Below are 18,133 nucleotides of genomic sequence, written 5' to 3'. Positions count from 1 at the left end.
CGCCACCAGGGAAGCCCAAGCTTAGAATTTATCATCAGAAAACCTTAATTTTAAAAGTAACTATCAAACTTGTGAAAGGATGAAAATTTTATGTTACTTTTTAAAGCTAAATTGTTAAATTCAAAAGAATTGTATTATACTCATGATAGTATCCTTTGATATGAAATTCATATAATGATCAGAATTGGCAACAATAAATGTAATAATGTTTAAGTAGTGACTATCTTCATAACTTTAATCATGTTCTTCACATTCTCTAAGCAGAGTTCAGACGATGAAGACTGTTCAGCAAAAGGAAGGAATCGTCACATTGTTGTCAATAAGGCAGAACTTGCTAACTCCATCGAGGTGTTGGAAAGCTTTAAGCTGGCCAGAGAGAGCTGGGAGCTGCTCTATTCCCTGGAATTCCTTGACAAGGGTAAGGCATGCTCATCCTGTTGTGATATTTCATTTTTTATGGGAAATCATCATGCCGAAAAGGTTCATTATTCTACTCGAAATGTCGTCACTAACGGCTGATTAAATTGATTACAGTAGTTCACACATTTCATAGGATTCTTTTTTGAGCAGGAAATCTAGTCAGTTATAAATATTCAAATAACCATTTACCTCTTAGCTCGTGCACTGGGGGTGTATTATAATCAGGGTTGGGGTGGACTTGGGGGGGGGGGTTTGATCTTTCTGTTAAAATTTATATTGCTGGCCATTTTCTTGCTGGGTTTGTCTGGTGCTTTTAGTCGCTCTGCCCACTGCTTTGTGTCCCCTCCAGCCACATGTGACTAAGGCTGCAGAAGGTGGTGCTGTGATGCCTGACTTGACTCCGTTGCTTGAAAGCCCAAATTCCAAACACTGCAGAAAGCCCGCTTTGAGCATAGACAGAAATGAGAGGGAGTTTCCTCTGTATAATATTTACACTACTGAGTATTTCAACACTACTCAGAAATCACTAGCACTCTGCTAACCAGCATATTTTCCTGTACTTTGGGATCAAGGCCGTTACTTTCCTCCTGGCCAGTGGACATTTGTCCCTGGCTTGCTCCTGTCACGTGCCTATACAGGCCCCTTGTTTGATGTGTCATGTCATAGTTTCTAAGTAAACATTGCATCGTCCAGTTCCTCCTTGTCACATCTAGAATGGTGAACAGGTATGTGACTTTTGGAGGGGATGTTTTTCTTTAGGCATAAATCGACTTAAAAAAATGAGTGAAACTCTTAATGTCATATATTTATTACTTTAACTGGGTGAAAGCAAAGCAGTTTAGAAGATAAAGTAATGTGTGAAAAGCATTTTGAGCAGCTGCTAGCACATGATGTGTGCTTAGGAAGTGTTGGTGCCTAATAAGGTTATTGCTTGTGTATTACTGGTAAGTATTCTGCCCTAACTTTACTATCGAACTGAAAGTTCAGACCATTGTTTTAGAAATCAAAGTCTAAAGTTACATCCATTTTTTGGTAATTTGTTTCTCTCTGACTATTGTTCTGTTGGTGGGTATGTCAGTTTTATTCTCTGCTTCTGTGTTACGTATTTCTGGTAAATTAACTTTTGAATTCTTGCTCAGAATTTACAAGAATTTGTTTGGCGTGGAAGACGGATACTTGGCTTTGGTTGAGAATCTTCCTCAACGATGTGATCATCTATCAGGTAATGTGTGTTTAAGTACCTGTGTCTTGACCACGGTTGCTGTGAGCATCTTCAGCGTGAAGATGTGTGCGTTTCCTCCTGCTCTGAAGGCAGATGTTCCTTCTTCACTGATGAGGGGATTGTGGTCCACTTTCAGCTGAGAACAGCTCCGGACGGCAGGCCCACATCTGGGTTACTTTTGGGGGGTCCAATCACACCCCTCTGTAAAAGTAAGAGTTTTATTTCTCAGTGAAAGACAAACACTGCTCACCTCTCCTCTCTGCTCTGGGGGAGCCCTGCTGCCTTGCTCTGCTGTCCTCGAGCTACTTATGTCCAGAAGCGAGAGAGGATTCAGTAACAAGAGGGAGAGCTTCCAACCCCCGTTGTTGAAATGGGCAGGTTGCAGCTTCCAGCCTTCATGAGGAGAAATGGTATTAGTAGTAAAATATTCATAAAGAAGTGGTATATCCAAAATGTACGCTACCAAAGAGCTTGTGTCATTTTATTTAGTCTCAAGAATTAAGACTAGAAAGAAAAATCTTTGTATTTTTGAAGTCCCCCTACAGATCCTCCACGTAGCTTTAGCTAAGTTGGTTTGATTCTGTAGCTGTGTCCATTCCCTCCTCAAATGATTAAGCACAGGTGCCTGATTTGTGGTTGCTTGCTAGGTGCGTAATTAGCTCTGGAGATTCTTTAATGGCACTGTGTTTCCCTCCTTGCTGTGACTTTCTAAGGGTCAATATAAAAAGGCCATAGCCAGCCTGCACCACTTGGCCGCTCTCCAGGGACCGCTTCCTCAGCCACAGATCTCGGGACAGGGGACCTTGGAGCATCAGAGGGCGCTCATCCAGCTGGCGACCTGCCACTTTGCCTTGGGGGAGTACAGAGTGAGTACTGGGTGCCTGGTATGGGGACGTGCAGGCGCACTCGGTAACCTTGGGGCTTTCTTTTTTTTTCCCAGAGTGGCTTTTTAATTCAGTGCATGTTTACTTGAAGCTTGCTCTTTCTGCCTAGATTTTATTATCTCATCTGCTGGTGAAAAGGTTAGTGATGCTGTTTAATTTCCTCCTTTCTATAGCTTCCCTCAAGTTAGGCTTCCATACTTTTCACATTTCCCGCTCATTATTCCATTTGTTTGAGGATGATTTTTACTTTCTTGCCTGGAATCCCTTTAGAGTAGAGTCAGTCCTCTTGTACTTGGACAGAAGAGGCCTTCACCCAGTGGGACATGGAGATTCACAATAGCATATCTGAACTCAGATTCTCTTTTTACGTGGTGGTGACACCTCTTAGGGGTGTTGCAGGAGCAGCTGTATGAACAGACCTGCCTTCTCCATGCTGTGAGCCCCTCCTTGCATGGTGGCCGCACAGCTTCGGTCCACAGTAAACACCTGCATGCGGTGAGCGTGACCAGCGCGGCTTTATACGCACAGTTACTGGATAGATTCAGGTCACACCTTAACACACCAACTCGGATTTCTTCTTGTCTCTCTATAGAGATTAAGTTGATTACTTTGTGATTAAAAACGCTAAATTAAATTTTTTCACTTGAACTTTGAAATATGATTTACAATTTGCCGTGATGAATTTTAGAAAGAAAAAGTTAATAAGTATGTGAAGTATGTGCATTTAAAATTGAAATGCTTTTCTATCACTTACGTTGTCAGGTGCCTAATTCTAAGTTTCAATTGATTCCTTTTGCGAACTTAAGAGAGCACATAGTTACGCACACAGATACACACGTGTCGTGTAGAATTAGACAGCCGTGCACGGTACGAGGGAATGTACGATAAACTGGTAGATTTGATTAAGCTACGCAGACTCATTCTCTCTGAGGGCTCCTGTTACCACCTCCGTGCGGGTCGCTCTTAGGCTTTTATCTTTGGTTTCTACCTTACCCGATTCCTGAGTCTCTGACTGCCTGTCTTTGGCTGGGACTCAGCATGTCCAGATGTGCATTTCCTTAGTTCTCTGGACCTTAGACACCACCTGTCAAGTCACAGAGACTCTTACTCAAGCTGGTCCTTTTGTCTCTTCCAGGATGGGGCACCAGTGCTTTTGGCATAGTGCCTTTTATTTCCACTGCCACCACCCTAACCCATGGCTTTTAACTGAGTTTGTTGCCTGTAACCATTTTTCCAACCCTATAAGTTATGGTCAGCTCTCTACAACATTGCTGTCATCATTCCATTTCATTGAGGTGTTGACTTCCTGGGTGCCCCAGGGTGGGATCCCTGTGTTCAAGGACATCTAATTTGAGTTGGAGAGAGAAGTGCAGGTGTTTATGTAAGACAGTTAAAAATCCAGTACTAGCAGTTTGCCTCAGACCTGTGCACAGCAGTCATACAGCAGTCATTCAGGGAAGGGTGGTTTCGCCCAGGCCCACACCCTCGGGGAAAGAAGGTGGGTATTGAAGGAAGGATGGCGGCATATGATTCTGAGTTAACTCCCGGTCTCACTACTCACTAGCGCTGTGACCTATCTAACTCCAGGGTTCAAGTTCTTAACTCCCCAGCTGCCGATCTCTCAAAGCTGGAGCTTCATGACCCTGTGGCCATGGGTGATTCTGGATGTGCCAGGATACCGACCCCTCAGCCCCAGGCAGTTAGCTGTGGCTTGGGCAGCTAAGCCCCAGATCATTTGCTGCCAGCTCCGAGCAGCCTTACAAATACTATTTTCTGGAAGTGCCAAGACATGAAAAAGGTTGGGAAGATTCCACTTCATCATCTGTAAAATGGGGGTAGTAGGGGGTTGTGCCTGACACACAGGAAATGCTCCCTCAGCCGATTCTGACTGTTACTACTGGAATTTGATGGGTGGACAGAAGGTGATGCCCTGCTCTCTGTGGCTTGAGACCACCTGCTCCATGGGCACCTGGGGCCGCCTCTCATCCAGCAGCACGTCATTGGTCCAGTTTCATGTCTGTTTCCTAAACCACGCCCTCCTTCCCCTCAAGGGAATTGCCAAAAACAGTAGAAAGCCTTCCCCACGTCGTCTTTCTCTCCTCCTTTGAAAACCCGTTTTTCTCTTTTCCATATTTCAGATCCTGCCCCCCTTTAAGGCTTAGATCACCTCCCTGCCTGAAATTTTTCCTGCTAGTTTAGTCTGTGGGTGTTTCTACTTAGTTTTAAATTATGCTCTAAACATAACATTTTAGTCCGCCACCATGTGTCCCATTTTGTTAATTTTTCTATTCAGTGAGTTAGTAAATGTCCTTAAGATAGGGACATACTTCTTTTGGATTCCACTGTGCTGTGAAACACTTTGGTAGTTTAGTTAATACTTGATTAATTTTTAGGTTTTGTTCTTTTGTTTTTTAACAGTGAAGAATGAGTTAGTGTTCCCTGAATGGTCTAGTACATGGATTTGATCTCAGTTATTTTTCTACACGGTGACAAGCAGACAGTACTGGTCACATGGCGTCCTGGGGCCGTGCTCCCAAGCTCTGTGCACAGGTGGCCCCACTTGTGCTGCATAGGTTTTAGTTACGTAGATTTGGTTTCAGTCAGAAACGTTCAGTTAGTTCCTTCTGGTCTTGTCTTCTCTAGATGACGTGTGAGAAAGTCCTTGATTTGATGTGCTACATGGTCCTCCCCATCCAGGATGGAGGCAAGTCACAGGAAGAACCCTCAAAAATAAAGCCCAAGTTTAGAAAAGGTACAGTGACAAATTTTATTTTTATTTTATAGAAATAGCTTTAGGACCTAAGGCTGGGAATTTTTTGTAATTCCTGACAACGTAATACCATGTGATCTGCAGAGCTTGACAAATTGTATAAGAAACGAAGTGCTCGCCAAGCTTTTCGTGGCTCTGATTTCATAAGCAGCCATACATCTGTCCTTCTTCCGAAGTTCTCATCAGTTCCTGAGTTTGTTGGCTCTTTGAAGAATATCAGTGAGCTCCTTTTCCTGTCTTTACCAATTCTAGGAAATCTTGTAATACTTAGTTGAGAAGGATCTCTTAGCTTGTCTCTCGGGCTGTTTTGAGCTTTACCTCAAGTTGCTCATTGTTGAAAAACTACGTAAATTGAGCTGTGATGCTTCCTAGGAAAGGAAGAGAGCCCCACTGTCATGATCTAACTTCCATCTTAGAAGTTGGAAAAAGATAATCTGTCAAACCCAAGCCAAGTAGAAAATGGGGACTAATAAAGACAAGAGCAGAAACTAATGAAATAGAAAAAAAATAGAGGAAATTAATAAAGCAAAAAGTCGGTTTTCTGAAAAAAAATAATGAAATTGATGAACCCCTAACAAGATGGACCAGGAAGGTAGTAAATACAAATAACCAATATCAGGAATGGAAGAGGGAATGTCACTCCAGATCGTGCTGAAACCAGAAGGACAGTAAGAGAATAGGTTGTGAATAACTTTATGCCAATAAATTTAACAATTTAGGTGAAATGGAAAGAATTCCTTGAAAAACACAACTTACCAAAACAGACACAAAATGAAATAGAAAATCTGAATGTTTTATATCTATCAAAGAAATTAAATTTTGTTGTCAAAAACTTTCCCACAAAGAAAACTCCAGGCCCGTTTGGCTTCACTGTGAATCTTGTCAAGCATTTAGTAAGAAATAACTCCAATCCTGTACACACTTTTGGAGAAAACAGAGAAAGAGGGAACACTTACCAATTCAGTTTTTAAGACAAACATAACCCTGATAGCAAAACCAAACAAGAGAAGAACATTAAAGGCCAGTGTCTATCATGATCTTAGATGCCAAAATTCTTAAGAAAATATAAGCAAATACAGCAATATATAAGAAAGATAATACATAATGGCCAAGTATACCGGAAATGCAAAGGTGGCTTAACACAGGAAAACCAGTCACTGCAGTTCACCACATTAGCAGATTAAAGGAGAAAAATCATAAGATTATCTTAATAGATGCAGACAGAATTCAATTGTGTCTGCATTTATCATTCATGATTTTTTTAAAATCTTAGTAAACTAGAGATAGGAGGAAACTTCCTCAGCATCATTCTTAACTATGAAATATTGAATGCTTTCCCCAAGACCAGCAGCAGTACAGGGGTGTCTGCTGTCAGCACCTCAATTCAACATCCTGGAGATTCTAGCAAACACAATAAGCAAGAAAAAGAAAGGTTGAAAAAGAACCGTTTTTATTCACAGCTACATATTTGGCTACGTAGAAAAGTCAAGGAATCTCCAAATAGAATAACATCAAACCCCATAAAATACTTAGGGATAAATTTAATGAAAGATATGCAAAATTATGTTTGTAGGTTAGAAGACTCAATATTGTTAGGATACCAGTTCTCCCCAAATGTCTTTATAGATTCAGTGCAATCCCAGTCAAAATCCCAGCAGACTTTTTTTTTTAACAGAAGTTGACAAACTGATTCTAAAATTTATATGGAAATACTACAACAGTTTTGAAAAAGACTAACAAAATGACAAGTGACCCTACCTGATAGCAGGGTTTAATATAAAGCTACAGTTATCCAGACAGTATTGGCACAAGATTGGAGAATCCAGAAATGGACCCACATAAGTATGGTCAAATGATTTTCCATGAAGACGCCAAAGTAATTCAATGGAGAAAGGAAAGCCTTTTCAACAAATGGTGCTGGAACAAAGGGATCTTCATGTAGAGGAAAAAAAGATCCTCACCTCCTACCTCACATTTTTCCCAAAAATTAATTTGAGCTGGAGCAGAGAGACTAAATGGAGAAGCTAAATGATAACATTTTTTTAGAAGAAAATTTCTTTGAGACTGGTAGTAGGTTCCTTAGGACACTAAAAGCTTTCTAGAAGACAAAAGCATGACAGTTTTGATACTTATTGGGAGTTCATTATACTATTCTGTTTACTTTTTATATGTTTGGGATTTTCTACAACAAAAGGCTGAAAAAACTAGACATAGCCCAGACCCCTTCAAAAATTAATATCTCTGTGGAACAGAAACAGATCAGGTGGGTAAGACTTGACCTAGCGGACATCAAGACTGATTTTAAAGTGTGGCATTGGCGTAGAGATTGACCCCAGGAACAGAATAGAGAACGAAGAAACTGGAAGCATTACAGTTCAGGGGAGGAAGAATGAATTTATCCTGTAAGTGGTACTGTTACAGTTGATTATCCAAATACAAAAATGACAGAAAAGAGATTCCTCCTTCATACTACACAAGAACCCTTTAAATTTTAAGATTTAAATATTAAAACTAAAACTTTTAAACTTTTAGAGGAAAATACAGAAGACGATCCTTGTTGCTTTCTAGTTAGAGAAGGATTTAGGCTACAAAGAGCACACGACATAAAAGATTAGTGAATTTGATCACGTTAAAATCAAAATACCAACAAAAGATATTATGATCAAAGTGAAAAGCTATAGACTATAAGAAAATTGTCCAGCACAATTTATATATTTATATACTTATATATTCAACAAAAAATTAGTATCCAGAATGTTGAAAGAGCTCCTATAAGAAACAAATAACCAACCCCCCATAGAAAAATAGGCAAAAAATATGAACAACAGATTCACAGAAGCCAAATGGCCAAAAACTACTTGGAAAGATTCTCCACCTATTATTAATACAGGAAATTCAGATTAAAACAATAAGCTATCATTTTACATCAGGATGCAGAGAGTAAAGGGTGGCCGTATTGACCATCAGGACGTGAAGATACGCGTCGCCCACGTGCTTCTGGAAGGTGCATAGATTCATATGGTCACTTTGGAGAGCAGTTTAGCAGTACCAAGTTGCATATCTCACTACCTGGTTATGTGCCCCTTCCAGGTATAGACTTTAGATCAGTGATCTCCAAATTTGGGCCCTCACCTACTAGGTCATGAATTTCCCATAGAAATTTTCTTTTTTAATGAGATAGACTGTAACAGTATTATTAAAATGAATGTATCTCCACTAAAAAGGGTAAATTTTATTTCATGAACCTTTTGTTTTAGACACGCAGTTGACCCTTGAACAATGCAGGAGTTAACCCAGGGGCTCAGACCCACCCCTCCCCGCAACGGTCGAAAATCTGGGTACTGCTCTCTGCCTCAAAAACAGGAACTGACCAGTGACTCAGCCTAGGGCAGGGAGCTGGAACAGTTTGGATAAAATCAGGGCTTAAACCGCAATTCTTCTGATTCCACATGTTGTGATCTCTAATCCAATACAGACTTTCCCCACAGTTAGTTCGTTTAGAGATCTGTAAGATGGAAATGCAGACACTGTATTTACTGAAAATCCACGTGTAAGTGGACCCGTGCAATTCAGACCTGTGTTGCTCAGAAGCCAGCTGTATGAACATGTGTAAGTGTGTGTGCACAGGGTTGCCACGTGAAAAGCATATTTATTTCTTGCTACTTCTTGCCTCTGGGGTAGAGAGGATTTAGGATAGAAAGAGCACACAGCATAAAGGAAAGGACTATGGTCTTGGTTTGAAAAACAACCATTGCTTAAAGTTTTTTCCACAAGTGCACAAGAAAATATATATAAGAATGTTTATTTCAGCATTGTTGGTAATAGTGAAAAATTGGAATACTCAGTGTTTACCATAAAAGAATGGATAAATCAGGTGTGGTCAGTGTAACCAACAGAACACTACGTAACACAGAAAACCAATGAGCTAGAGCCACAGATATTAGTACCAAAAACAATCTGCAGAAAGATATGTACGCTATGACACCATTTATATAGTAGACTGAAAACACACGAGACGTTTCTCTGCAGTGCGTGAATATAGATTCCTGTGTTAAAAGCAGGCAGTGTGCACAGGAATGATGAACCCCCGTTCAGAATAGCAGTCTTCTCTCAGGAGGGAGGCAGGAGTGGCATCAGAAGAGAAGTGAGCTTGCGATGCTTTATATTAAAATCTAAAACTAAAGCAGATGTCAGCATTTTATACAGCTGAGTGGTGAGCACTCTGCTGTTTGTAATAATCTCTGTCATTTTCTATGTATTTGAAATGTTTCATAATAATAAGTATTTAAGCAACTTTAGAAATTTAGATTGAGAAATGAAATCCAGAGACGATTGAAAAACCAGTTTCACCTTCACTAAATGTAATTGTGGTTTAACTGTGTTGAGACCATGTGATTGTTGCTTATCCTTTTCCTTTTAAGGAAAGCACTTTAAACATTTGCTTTTCAAAGCTCTTTTCTTTGCTACTAACAGATATATTGTGGACTTTTCTTAGGTTCAGATCTGAAGCTGCTGCCTTGTACCAGCAAGGCTATCATGCCCTATTGCCTGCATTTAATGTTAGCTTGTTTTAAGGTAAGCTTCACGTTGATTAGTGTAAAGGAAATTAATCTGCAGGATTGTTCTGATGACCTGGAATGACTTGAATTGAGAGCCTTAGGCACAAATGTTAGTTTAGTCCTTTGAAAACAGGGTGGTGTAGTGAGGAAAGCACATGGGCAAGGAATTAACAAATATTTATTAAATATCGACTGCACTAGGCAAAGATGAGTAGGAAATAATCCCCATCCTCGAGAGGTTTATGGGTAACAGTGGGGCAGATAATTTACAGGTAATAGTGGGGTGGATACACAAATAACCTTGCCTGTGGTAGCGTCCAGTAAATATTTTATCAATTAGCCTACGAGTCAGGATATATTAGCTACAGAAGAAGGGAGCACAAGTGCTGTTGGGCTTATGGAGGGATGTGAGTTCATTATCACAGGGATAGGGCATGAGGCTGGGCACGTGCAGAGGCCCAGCAGAGTCAGGAAAGCCTAAGGACCGGGCTGTGGGGAGTGGAGGCCTGGGGTGGACAGGCTGAATTGTCTACGAAGGCTCAAGCGGGCAGCAGTGTCGGGTCTCCCCTTCAGGGCGGTAATTCCCAAACCTGACTCTTTTTTTTTTTTTTTTTTTTGAATGGCTGTGTCCACTTTATTGATGTGTACCACAACGTATTTAGTCTTTCTCCTGGTGATGGACATTTAAGTTATTCATCTCGTCCTATCCCCGCCCCCCCTTTTTTTTTTAACATCTTTATTGGGAGGGTGGGAGGGAGGGAGACGCAAGAGGGAAGAGATATGGGAACATATGTTTATGTATAACTGATTCACTTTGTTATAAAGCAGAAACTAACACACCATTGTAAAGCAATTATACCCCAAACCTGACTCTTGATCTGAAGCATTGAGCGGCAGAAACAATTTGAAGTGACTTCAGGCACAGCTGCCGGTTTAGAACCAGAAGCCCTTTGACAGCGTCTCACTTCACACCCCTGCGTCCTCCTTCCCGTGGCTCCCGCCGGCCTTTCTCCCCAGTCCCACAGTCTCCTCAGACCCCTCTGTCTAAGGGGGCCTCTCACCCGCCCTCCATCCCCCCCCCCGGCCCCTTAAAAGAAGTCCCCAAATTCTCTGTTGCCCAGACCGCTCACCTTCCTCGCACCCTCATCCCCGTGTTCAGAGCCTCGGGCCCACCCTGCATGTCCCACTCCCGCCAGGATGCTCACGAGGGTGCCGGGGAGCCGGGTTCTGTGGTGGGGCCCCTCCTCGCCGGCAGCGGTGACATTTGCCAGGCAGGCTTGACTTCTGCTGTCCCTTCTGACTAGTGACCGTAGTCACGCACCTCCCTGCCACAGTGTTTTGGAGGAGGTGGTATCGGGCATGTGTGAGATCACCCCGTGACTCCCTCCCCTCTGTCCTGCAGCTGAGAGCCTTCACAGACAGCAGAGACGACCTGGCGCTGGGGCACGTGATCGTGCTGCTTCAGCAGGAGTGGCCGCGGGGAGAGACCCTTTTCTTGAAAGCCGTCAATAAGATTTGCCAGCAAGGAAACTTCCAATATGAGAATTTTTTCAATTATGTTACAAGTATCCTTTTTCTTGTTTGAGCAGAAGAAATGCTTGGTACAAAACTGAACGAACCATTTGGGGTAGAAATAATGCTTTTGGTGATTTGGGGGAAAAGGAGAAGGAATGGTGACTTAAAATGGGATTGTGGCAGCTGGTTTTGTGAAAGTCATGAATGGCTTCAAAGAGGAATCAGGAACGTGGACAGCCCTGTTGCATTTTCCACTTCAAGTGGCTTCTTAGGAAGGTACCCAGGGTGCCTGAAGTAAGAGCCTGCAGGCTCCCTGCAGGCCCAGGGTGACTGCTGGGGCCATAGACTGTGATTCTCTGTTGGCCTTCCTCTGGGAACAGGGCCCCTGGGGTCTGGGGTTACAACAGCAGCTGGTGGCCCGTGGGGCACCCGCCAGAGAATCTCCTCCACCCAGCACTGGCTTTCGTGTGGGGGAGCATTGTATTTCATACTGTTGGTTAGGGAAAGGTCTGCTTCTCTTAATATATTACTTTTGAGTTGCAAGGCATCTGACATCCCTCTCCAGGTACCTAGAGCAGCATTTCTTAACCTTTGGGCCAGGGGGAGGGGGGCGGTGTGTATAGCACCTCTACCGCCTCTTTCTTACTAAGAAAACAGAAGATTCTGCTCTTGGGACCTTATAGGCTCTGCTCAGTCAGCTACCTGAGGAACATGTTTCTCTTTGTGAGGGCGTTGGGCTGGCATAGGAACCGCTGGGTCTGGACTCAGGCAGCGCTGGGTTGTTGGTGCGGTCGCCGTGGGCAGGTCTCTCAGTGGCTGCGAGCCAGTCTGCTCCTCCAGGAGAGCAGGGCTCCATGATTTCTCACGTGGTTCCCTGAATCTGGCCTCAGATATCGACATGCTGGAGGAGTTCGCCTACCTGAGAACTCAGGAAGGTGGGAAGATCCATCTGGAACTCCTGCCCAATCAAGGGATGCTGATCAAGTAAGGGCACCGCCTCCTGCCCTCCGTGCTGAGCGCCCGCCTTCGTGTGCTCGTGGGAAACGTTTGTAAATGTCCGTGGCTTGCACACAGTCATTAGAAAGGAATACAAACCTGGTCTCTGTTTTGGAGAGTAGATTTGATTCCGGGAATCCTTTTGAAAGACTTGGCATTTCCTTAACTACATTTCTGATAGAACATTGTTTAAATTGGGGTAGTTCTGTCACTTTTGATACTTACTTCACTAGACAAAAGTCTTACTCATGGTATCTTTTCTGTTCCAAAACTTACAGACTGATCCTATAATTTCTGATTAGAAGTAGGGTGCTTTTAATTAAGAAAAGCCATGCTTAACTAAAGTTGAGCTGGACTGGGAAAAACTGCAGACCTAACTTCCACACTGTACTTGGGCCTCAGTGTTGACTGAAGCCCTGCTGAGCACCTGCCCGCTCAGCGGGGTGGGGTTTGGTCTTGGCACTCCCCACTCCTGGATGAAATCAGTGACCATTTATGATTTTTAAATGCCCTTGCTTCTGCCCTTCAGTCCTCATTGCAGTTTGGACAGTACATCCTCTGTGCTGCAGACGCCTCGCGTAGTGTGATGTCCATACCTCCTCCTCTGCGTCCTGCACGTTCAGCGTGTGTGGGTCAGGATCAGAGTCACTGCAGGAGACCGAACCCCGAGTGAGAAGAAAGTGTTGCTGAGGCTGACAGATTCTCCTTTTTCCCTCACTTGTGAAAGGGACGAGTTTTCAGCGCAAAGCCAAAATCCGCATCTCGTGCTGTCTTTGGGGAGTGTTGTCGAGAGGGAAGTAAGAAGTGTCCCTCTGGACTCCCGTAGCCTCGGGGCTGGGGCATCCAGGCAGCACGGTGTCCTGTCGGGAATGGGAAGGTGGGGTGCTTGTCCTTCACCTTGCAAACGTTACTAAAGATTCTGAGCATTTGACATGAAAGCGCAAGACCTTTATACGTTAGCTGGCTCAGGCAAGGGGACCAGACATGCTCATCTTCTCACTCTGGTAGCTCCCCTAGAACGTGGGGAAAATAATTGCGTGATTCAAAATATTCTTCACCATGCTTGAGAGTAAAGATGGCTTTTTGACACGGAAGCCTAGGTAACCCCTTTTACGTTGTAATTTGCAGGTTTTGAGGCTGGACACACAAACATACCTTTAATAGCTTTTTCTTTAATTCCCATTAATGCTCACCATACAAATTGTCATAATACGGAGACAACCTCAGTAGAATCAACTCCGTTTACTTAGATTAAACCTGAGTTTAATAATCCTCACACTAGATAATGCTTAGCTGTGAATGTGAGAGAAGAGGCTGTCAGAAAATCAGCAGTGAGTCTCAGACTTCATTCTACTGAACCTGTCTTCTCCAGCCAGTCTTATTGAGCTGCACAGCGACACGGGAACATGCAGACAAGCCCTCGGACGAGTAGTGAAGGCGAGGGCTGTTGGGCACGCAGACGGTGTCCTTAGTTAAAGAAACCCTTAATTTCTTCTAACTCCCTGTAGAAGACCATTAAGTCTCTTAGGAAACCTGCTGCCCCGTCAGTTTGGAAGCAGGACTAGGGGCTGTTGCTTAGTGAGCTGACAGTGTGAGTCCCAGGGTTCATTTGAAACCTGCCTTCCAAATTTCTGACGAGAAGCTACCGTGGAGAAGCGGGCCGCCTGAGACAGTTGAGGTATGGTCGGGATCTTGAGTAAAACTGTCACATTCCTTTTCCCTTTGGGTCGCAAACAAATTGTCTGAAGCCATTGTGGACCTTTTGGGGGGCCCTCCAGCCGAGCGCAGAGATGCAGGGAGCAGAGTCCAGCCTTCCCTCAGGTGAGGCTGTGAGTCTGTCCTGGTTGTGGCGTCTGGGCTGCAGCAGGTACGGTACCAGCGCCGAGGGCACGGGGGCCTGACTGGCAGGAGGGACGAGCTCTGATTCTTACCTACACGTGCTGCTCTCATGTATTTTGAAGTAGAGAAATGCTTCTGTGCTGATGCTTGCAGTACCCTGGGTGACACAGAAACCCATGTCCTGTGTGTGCCCCGAACTGGGTGCATGATGACGTTCTCAGAGGTGATCACCCGGCTAATGTACTCATTTCTGTTGTTACAGAATCCCACAAAGCCATGGCCCAGACTCTTGTTTTCCCCCATCTGTTCCTTTTCTCAATACTTTTTGAAATTTAAACTCAACCTTTCTTTATCAAAAACATTGCCAGCCTCTCCAGTCCTCTTGAAAGGGCCTCTTCAGTCTGGGGCTTCAGTCCCATCAAAGATGGTTCTAAAAAGTCACGGGTGTCTTTCTGGGATCGGCATGGACGTGGCAAGCGTGGAGAGCAAAGGCGCTGGATTTGAGATTCTCTCCACGGCCGTTCCATGGCATCTCCCCGTCCTCTCCCCTGGCTCTTGCTTTTCATGCCAGATCTCAGCGGGCTGAGCCAGGGACCGGCAGCCGAGAGGCCTGTGGACCCATGTGGGCCACAGCCGTGCAGCGGGGGGGCTGGTAGCCTCTGTCCTCCCGAAACAGCTGCTCGAGGCCTGAGGCTGGCGGTTCTGTGCAGCCTGCCCCCCGTCTCATGCGTTTTCTCTGGAGTGTTGTTTTTAAGTGCAGGCTGAGTCGGTGTGGGTGTTTGAATGCCGCTGTTTGCTGTTTTTTAAAGGCCTTCTAGCCCTCCCATGGGGTTACTGCAGCAGGAATTCTTACCTGTGCTTCAGCCCAGCATACAGACTGCTGACAGGTACCAAGTGGACACACCTGCTCATAGTGTACTGTTTGTCGACATGTTTTACTGCCCATGGTTTTCAGCTCTTTGTTCCTCAGTGCTCTTTTTCATGCTTTATTTAATTTTTTAATTTGTTCTGCATTCCTTGGCAAACCATCTGGTTGTAATATTGTAACATTTCTTATTTTTTTCCATAAGTTGCCAGTGTTTTTGTGTTCAATTTAAAAATCATTATGGATCTGGAAATAAGTGAACGTTATATAAAACTGTGTGAGACTAAGTACACATTAGATTAGGCACTAAATTATGATTCTCTTTTGGTAAAACATAAGGCATTCGGTCCTAAATATTTAAGGATGCTGAAACTTACTCTAAGTAAATTTTTATTCTCAGATTTTCGTATTAGTGTTGAGGTCTTGGTCTAAATGGGCATAAGCACAGTATCTTCCTGCCACTGGTACTGTTTTTTCTGACCTTACCTGTCCGGATTGAAAATATTTGGTAGGCTAGAATGCTGCATTTACTAGTTGACTTATCCTGGTCTTAAACCACAAAAGCTAATTCGTCCTCTTCTTCATCCAAACTTGCCAGAGCAATAAAGACTCTGATAGAAATACAGTTGGGTTGTACCACTCTTCATATGTGGAAACACCTTTGGCCCGTGACCAGCAGGACACAGCATTTTATTACATTTTTACTAGTATTAAGGGGAGCGTGTGCTTGGAGCCATCCATGCCCTTTAGCTCAGTGTCTGCAAATACCAGCGTCTTTCAGTGGGTCAGAGGGAGGGCTCCCATTTGGGGTTGCAGTCTGGGTCCCCTGAGAGCAGTATCTCAGGGCAGCATAAAGGGGCTGCATGAGCTCCCAGCGGGGCTCACTGACACTGTACTTACTACTGAGTCACCAGCCAGACCTGATTAGAGATGTCCACAGAGAACTGGCTGTGCTGTCTCACTGTGTGGTTCTATAAACTGTCCATGGGCGTTGTAGGGTGTCCTGTAATATCTTGCCCTTCTAACAAAGCCTGTTTTGGTTTTCTTTTTCCTTCTATTACATTGCAACTTTCTGACTTCTGTTGTACTTATTTTATATAATTCAAGTTTTAAAAACAGCAACATTTTAGAGTGGTTTCAACAGTTTAATCTTGGCCAGTACCTAAAAATCTAATTTTAAACCCCCATGACTGTGTCTTAGGGAAGTTAGGCAGTGGGAGTGGAGGATGGAGGTGGCTTCTGTTCGTCTAAATCTACCAAATTACTAACTGGTAGTTAAAACGCCTTTCCTTTTGATTGAACCCATTGAATTTTGCTAGGTTTTTCTTTTGCTTCCTTCATTTTGGTGTTTGGAGTTTCCTGGGGTTTCCTCTGTAATTTCCTTCTCTGAAGCCCACCCTCCAGGGCGTTGTGAAGGACCCACCTGTGCTCCCACCGGCCCAGCCCAGCCCAGCATGCAGGGCTCCCGGGCCCCAGCAGGCCCTCAGGAAGCTTTGCATCAGCGACTCTGCTGCTCTCTCCCTGCCGGTGCCGGACTCTTGTCTTGGGGCCCCAGGTCCTCCTGCTTCTTTGCAAAAAGACCTGGAGGAGCTGTCCCATCCTGGCATCACAGGGAGAGAGACACGCCTGTGGCCCGCAGCCTGACACGGGGCACCGGCCGGGGGCTGCGGCCATGGCCACGCTCGCTCAGGCATCCCCCTCCCCACTGCTGCCTCTGCGCTCAGCTGGCCTGGCTGGACCCGAACTGTGTGGCCAGGGTGGTCTGGACTCCGTCAGCCCCAAGTAACTGAACTGTGCACAAGTCACAGAGGGAAGTACAGCGTCAGGGCTGCAGAAGTTAGAAGCCAAGCAGGCAGCACCTCGCCAAACATGCGATGTTTAGAATAGCCTTTTCCTGAGTGGGGAAGACGACTCTCCGGCTTTAAGTCTTTCTGAAGAGGAACGGGCAGTGGAGGCTGTTTGGTTGGGGCTTTTTGCTTTTTTAAACTCTTCGCTAGATTTGAGGCAGCCTGTTCTCCTGCCCCAGAGTCACTGACCCGTGCTGCCGTGCTAACTGTGGTGTCTGTTTGTTTCCCTGTCGCTGCCCCAGGCACCACACGGTCACCCGGGGCATCACCAAGGGCGTGAAGGAGGACTTCCGCCTGGCCATGGAGCGCCAGGTGTCCCGCTGTGGGGAGAACTTGACGCTGGTGCTGCACAGGTTCTGCGTCAACGAGAAGATCTTGCTGCTCCAGACTCTGGCCTGACCGGCCCTCCCGCCAGGGGCAGCCCACAGCCGCGGGGCTCTGGGGAGACATAAAGCGCAGATGAGCGTTGCCGTCATCGCTCTTCAAAAGAGGAAGACCATCGGGGTTTTAACTCATTGGTTGCTTAGAAGTAGTTCCCAACAGTCCAAGAAGCTATTTCTATTTTTGTCGTATTTTGTAATTTTTGTAAAACAAAAGAACCTGTTTTGTAAATAAAATCATCCTAAATTTGTGGGGGTGGTTTTCAATTTTATTTTTAATTCTTAGAGTTTCTGAACAAGAGTGTACTTTACTTAAAAGGCATTTCCTTCCATGTTCTCAAGATTTTCTTTTCCACAGTCAGGTTTTGGTGAATATCACATATCAACATAATGCTAGACCTTTTCCTTCAGGAAGTTTTAACACCAAAATCCTTTGTGCCAGGATGAACTTGAGTGAACTTCCACTGAAGCCGCCGTTGGGGGCTGGGGTGGGGGTCCTGCCCAGTGGCCTGTGGAGGGCACCTCCCCTCCCCGTCGGCTGCTGTCACCTGGGTGCCCTGAACCAGACAGCCTAGCCTCCGGCCTGGTTCTGCCCAGCCCTTTACTTGCCACGTACCAGGGACAGATTCATGTCCCTCAAGCTTGTCATGGGAAATACAGGCACTGGCCCTTCCCTCCCAGCTGGCTGTAAAGCCAGTGACGTGACACACTTGGGATGGGGCCTCACACTTCTAAGTACAACACTGGGGTCAGGGGTCAGGTTCATTTCTTTTGCTGTTCCTGAAATATATCAGGTAAGCATCACATGAACAGTTGTTTCTGGGGGGATGTAAGAA

General features: G+C 44.7%; 1 protein-coding gene across 10 annotated transcripts in view; it reads left to right on the top strand.

Moving 5' to 3' along the window:
* INTS10 (integrator complex subunit 10) overlaps nucleotides 1–17,549 on the top strand; it is a 36,834-nt gene extending 19,285 nt beyond the window's left edge. For 5 of the 10 annotated variants that reach the window (XM_027122983.1, XM_027122981.1, XM_027122985.1 and 2 more), the window contains 9 exons: nucleotides 265–418; nucleotides 1,560–1,642; nucleotides 2,356–2,508; nucleotides 5,170–5,278; nucleotides 9,792–9,871; nucleotides 11,258–11,420; nucleotides 12,261–12,354; nucleotides 15,015–15,092; nucleotides 17,160–17,549. In XM_027122983.1, the coding sequence (XP_026978784.1) occupies nucleotides 265–418; nucleotides 1,560–1,642; nucleotides 2,356–2,508; nucleotides 5,170–5,278; nucleotides 9,792–9,871; nucleotides 11,258–11,420; nucleotides 12,261–12,354; nucleotides 15,015–15,092; nucleotides 17,160–17,316 (1,071 nt within the window). In that variant the 3' untranslated portion in view covers nucleotides 17,317–17,549. Of the gene's footprint in view, nucleotides 1–261; nucleotides 419–1,559; nucleotides 1,643–2,355; nucleotides 2,509–5,169; nucleotides 5,279–9,791; nucleotides 9,872–11,257; nucleotides 11,421–12,260; nucleotides 12,355–15,014; nucleotides 15,093–17,159 lie in introns of all 10 variants that reach the window. The other 5 variants (XM_027122988.1, XM_027122984.1, XM_027122982.1 and 2 more) reach the window with 4 other exon arrangements.
* The last annotated feature ends 584 nt before the right edge of the window (nucleotides 17,550–18,133 follow it).

Source organism: Aethalodelphis obliquidens, unplaced genomic scaffold (assembly GCF_003676395.1).
Source record: "Aethalodelphis obliquidens isolate GAN/ISIS:26980383/991018 unplaced genomic scaffold, ASM367639v1 scaffold25, whole genome shotgun sequence".
Classification (NCBI taxonomy): domain Eukaryota; kingdom Metazoa; phylum Chordata; class Mammalia; order Artiodactyla; family Delphinidae; genus Aethalodelphis; species Aethalodelphis obliquidens.
The sequence above is the reverse complement of the archived record's forward strand: the minus strand, read 5'-3'. Positions and strand labels throughout refer to the sequence as shown.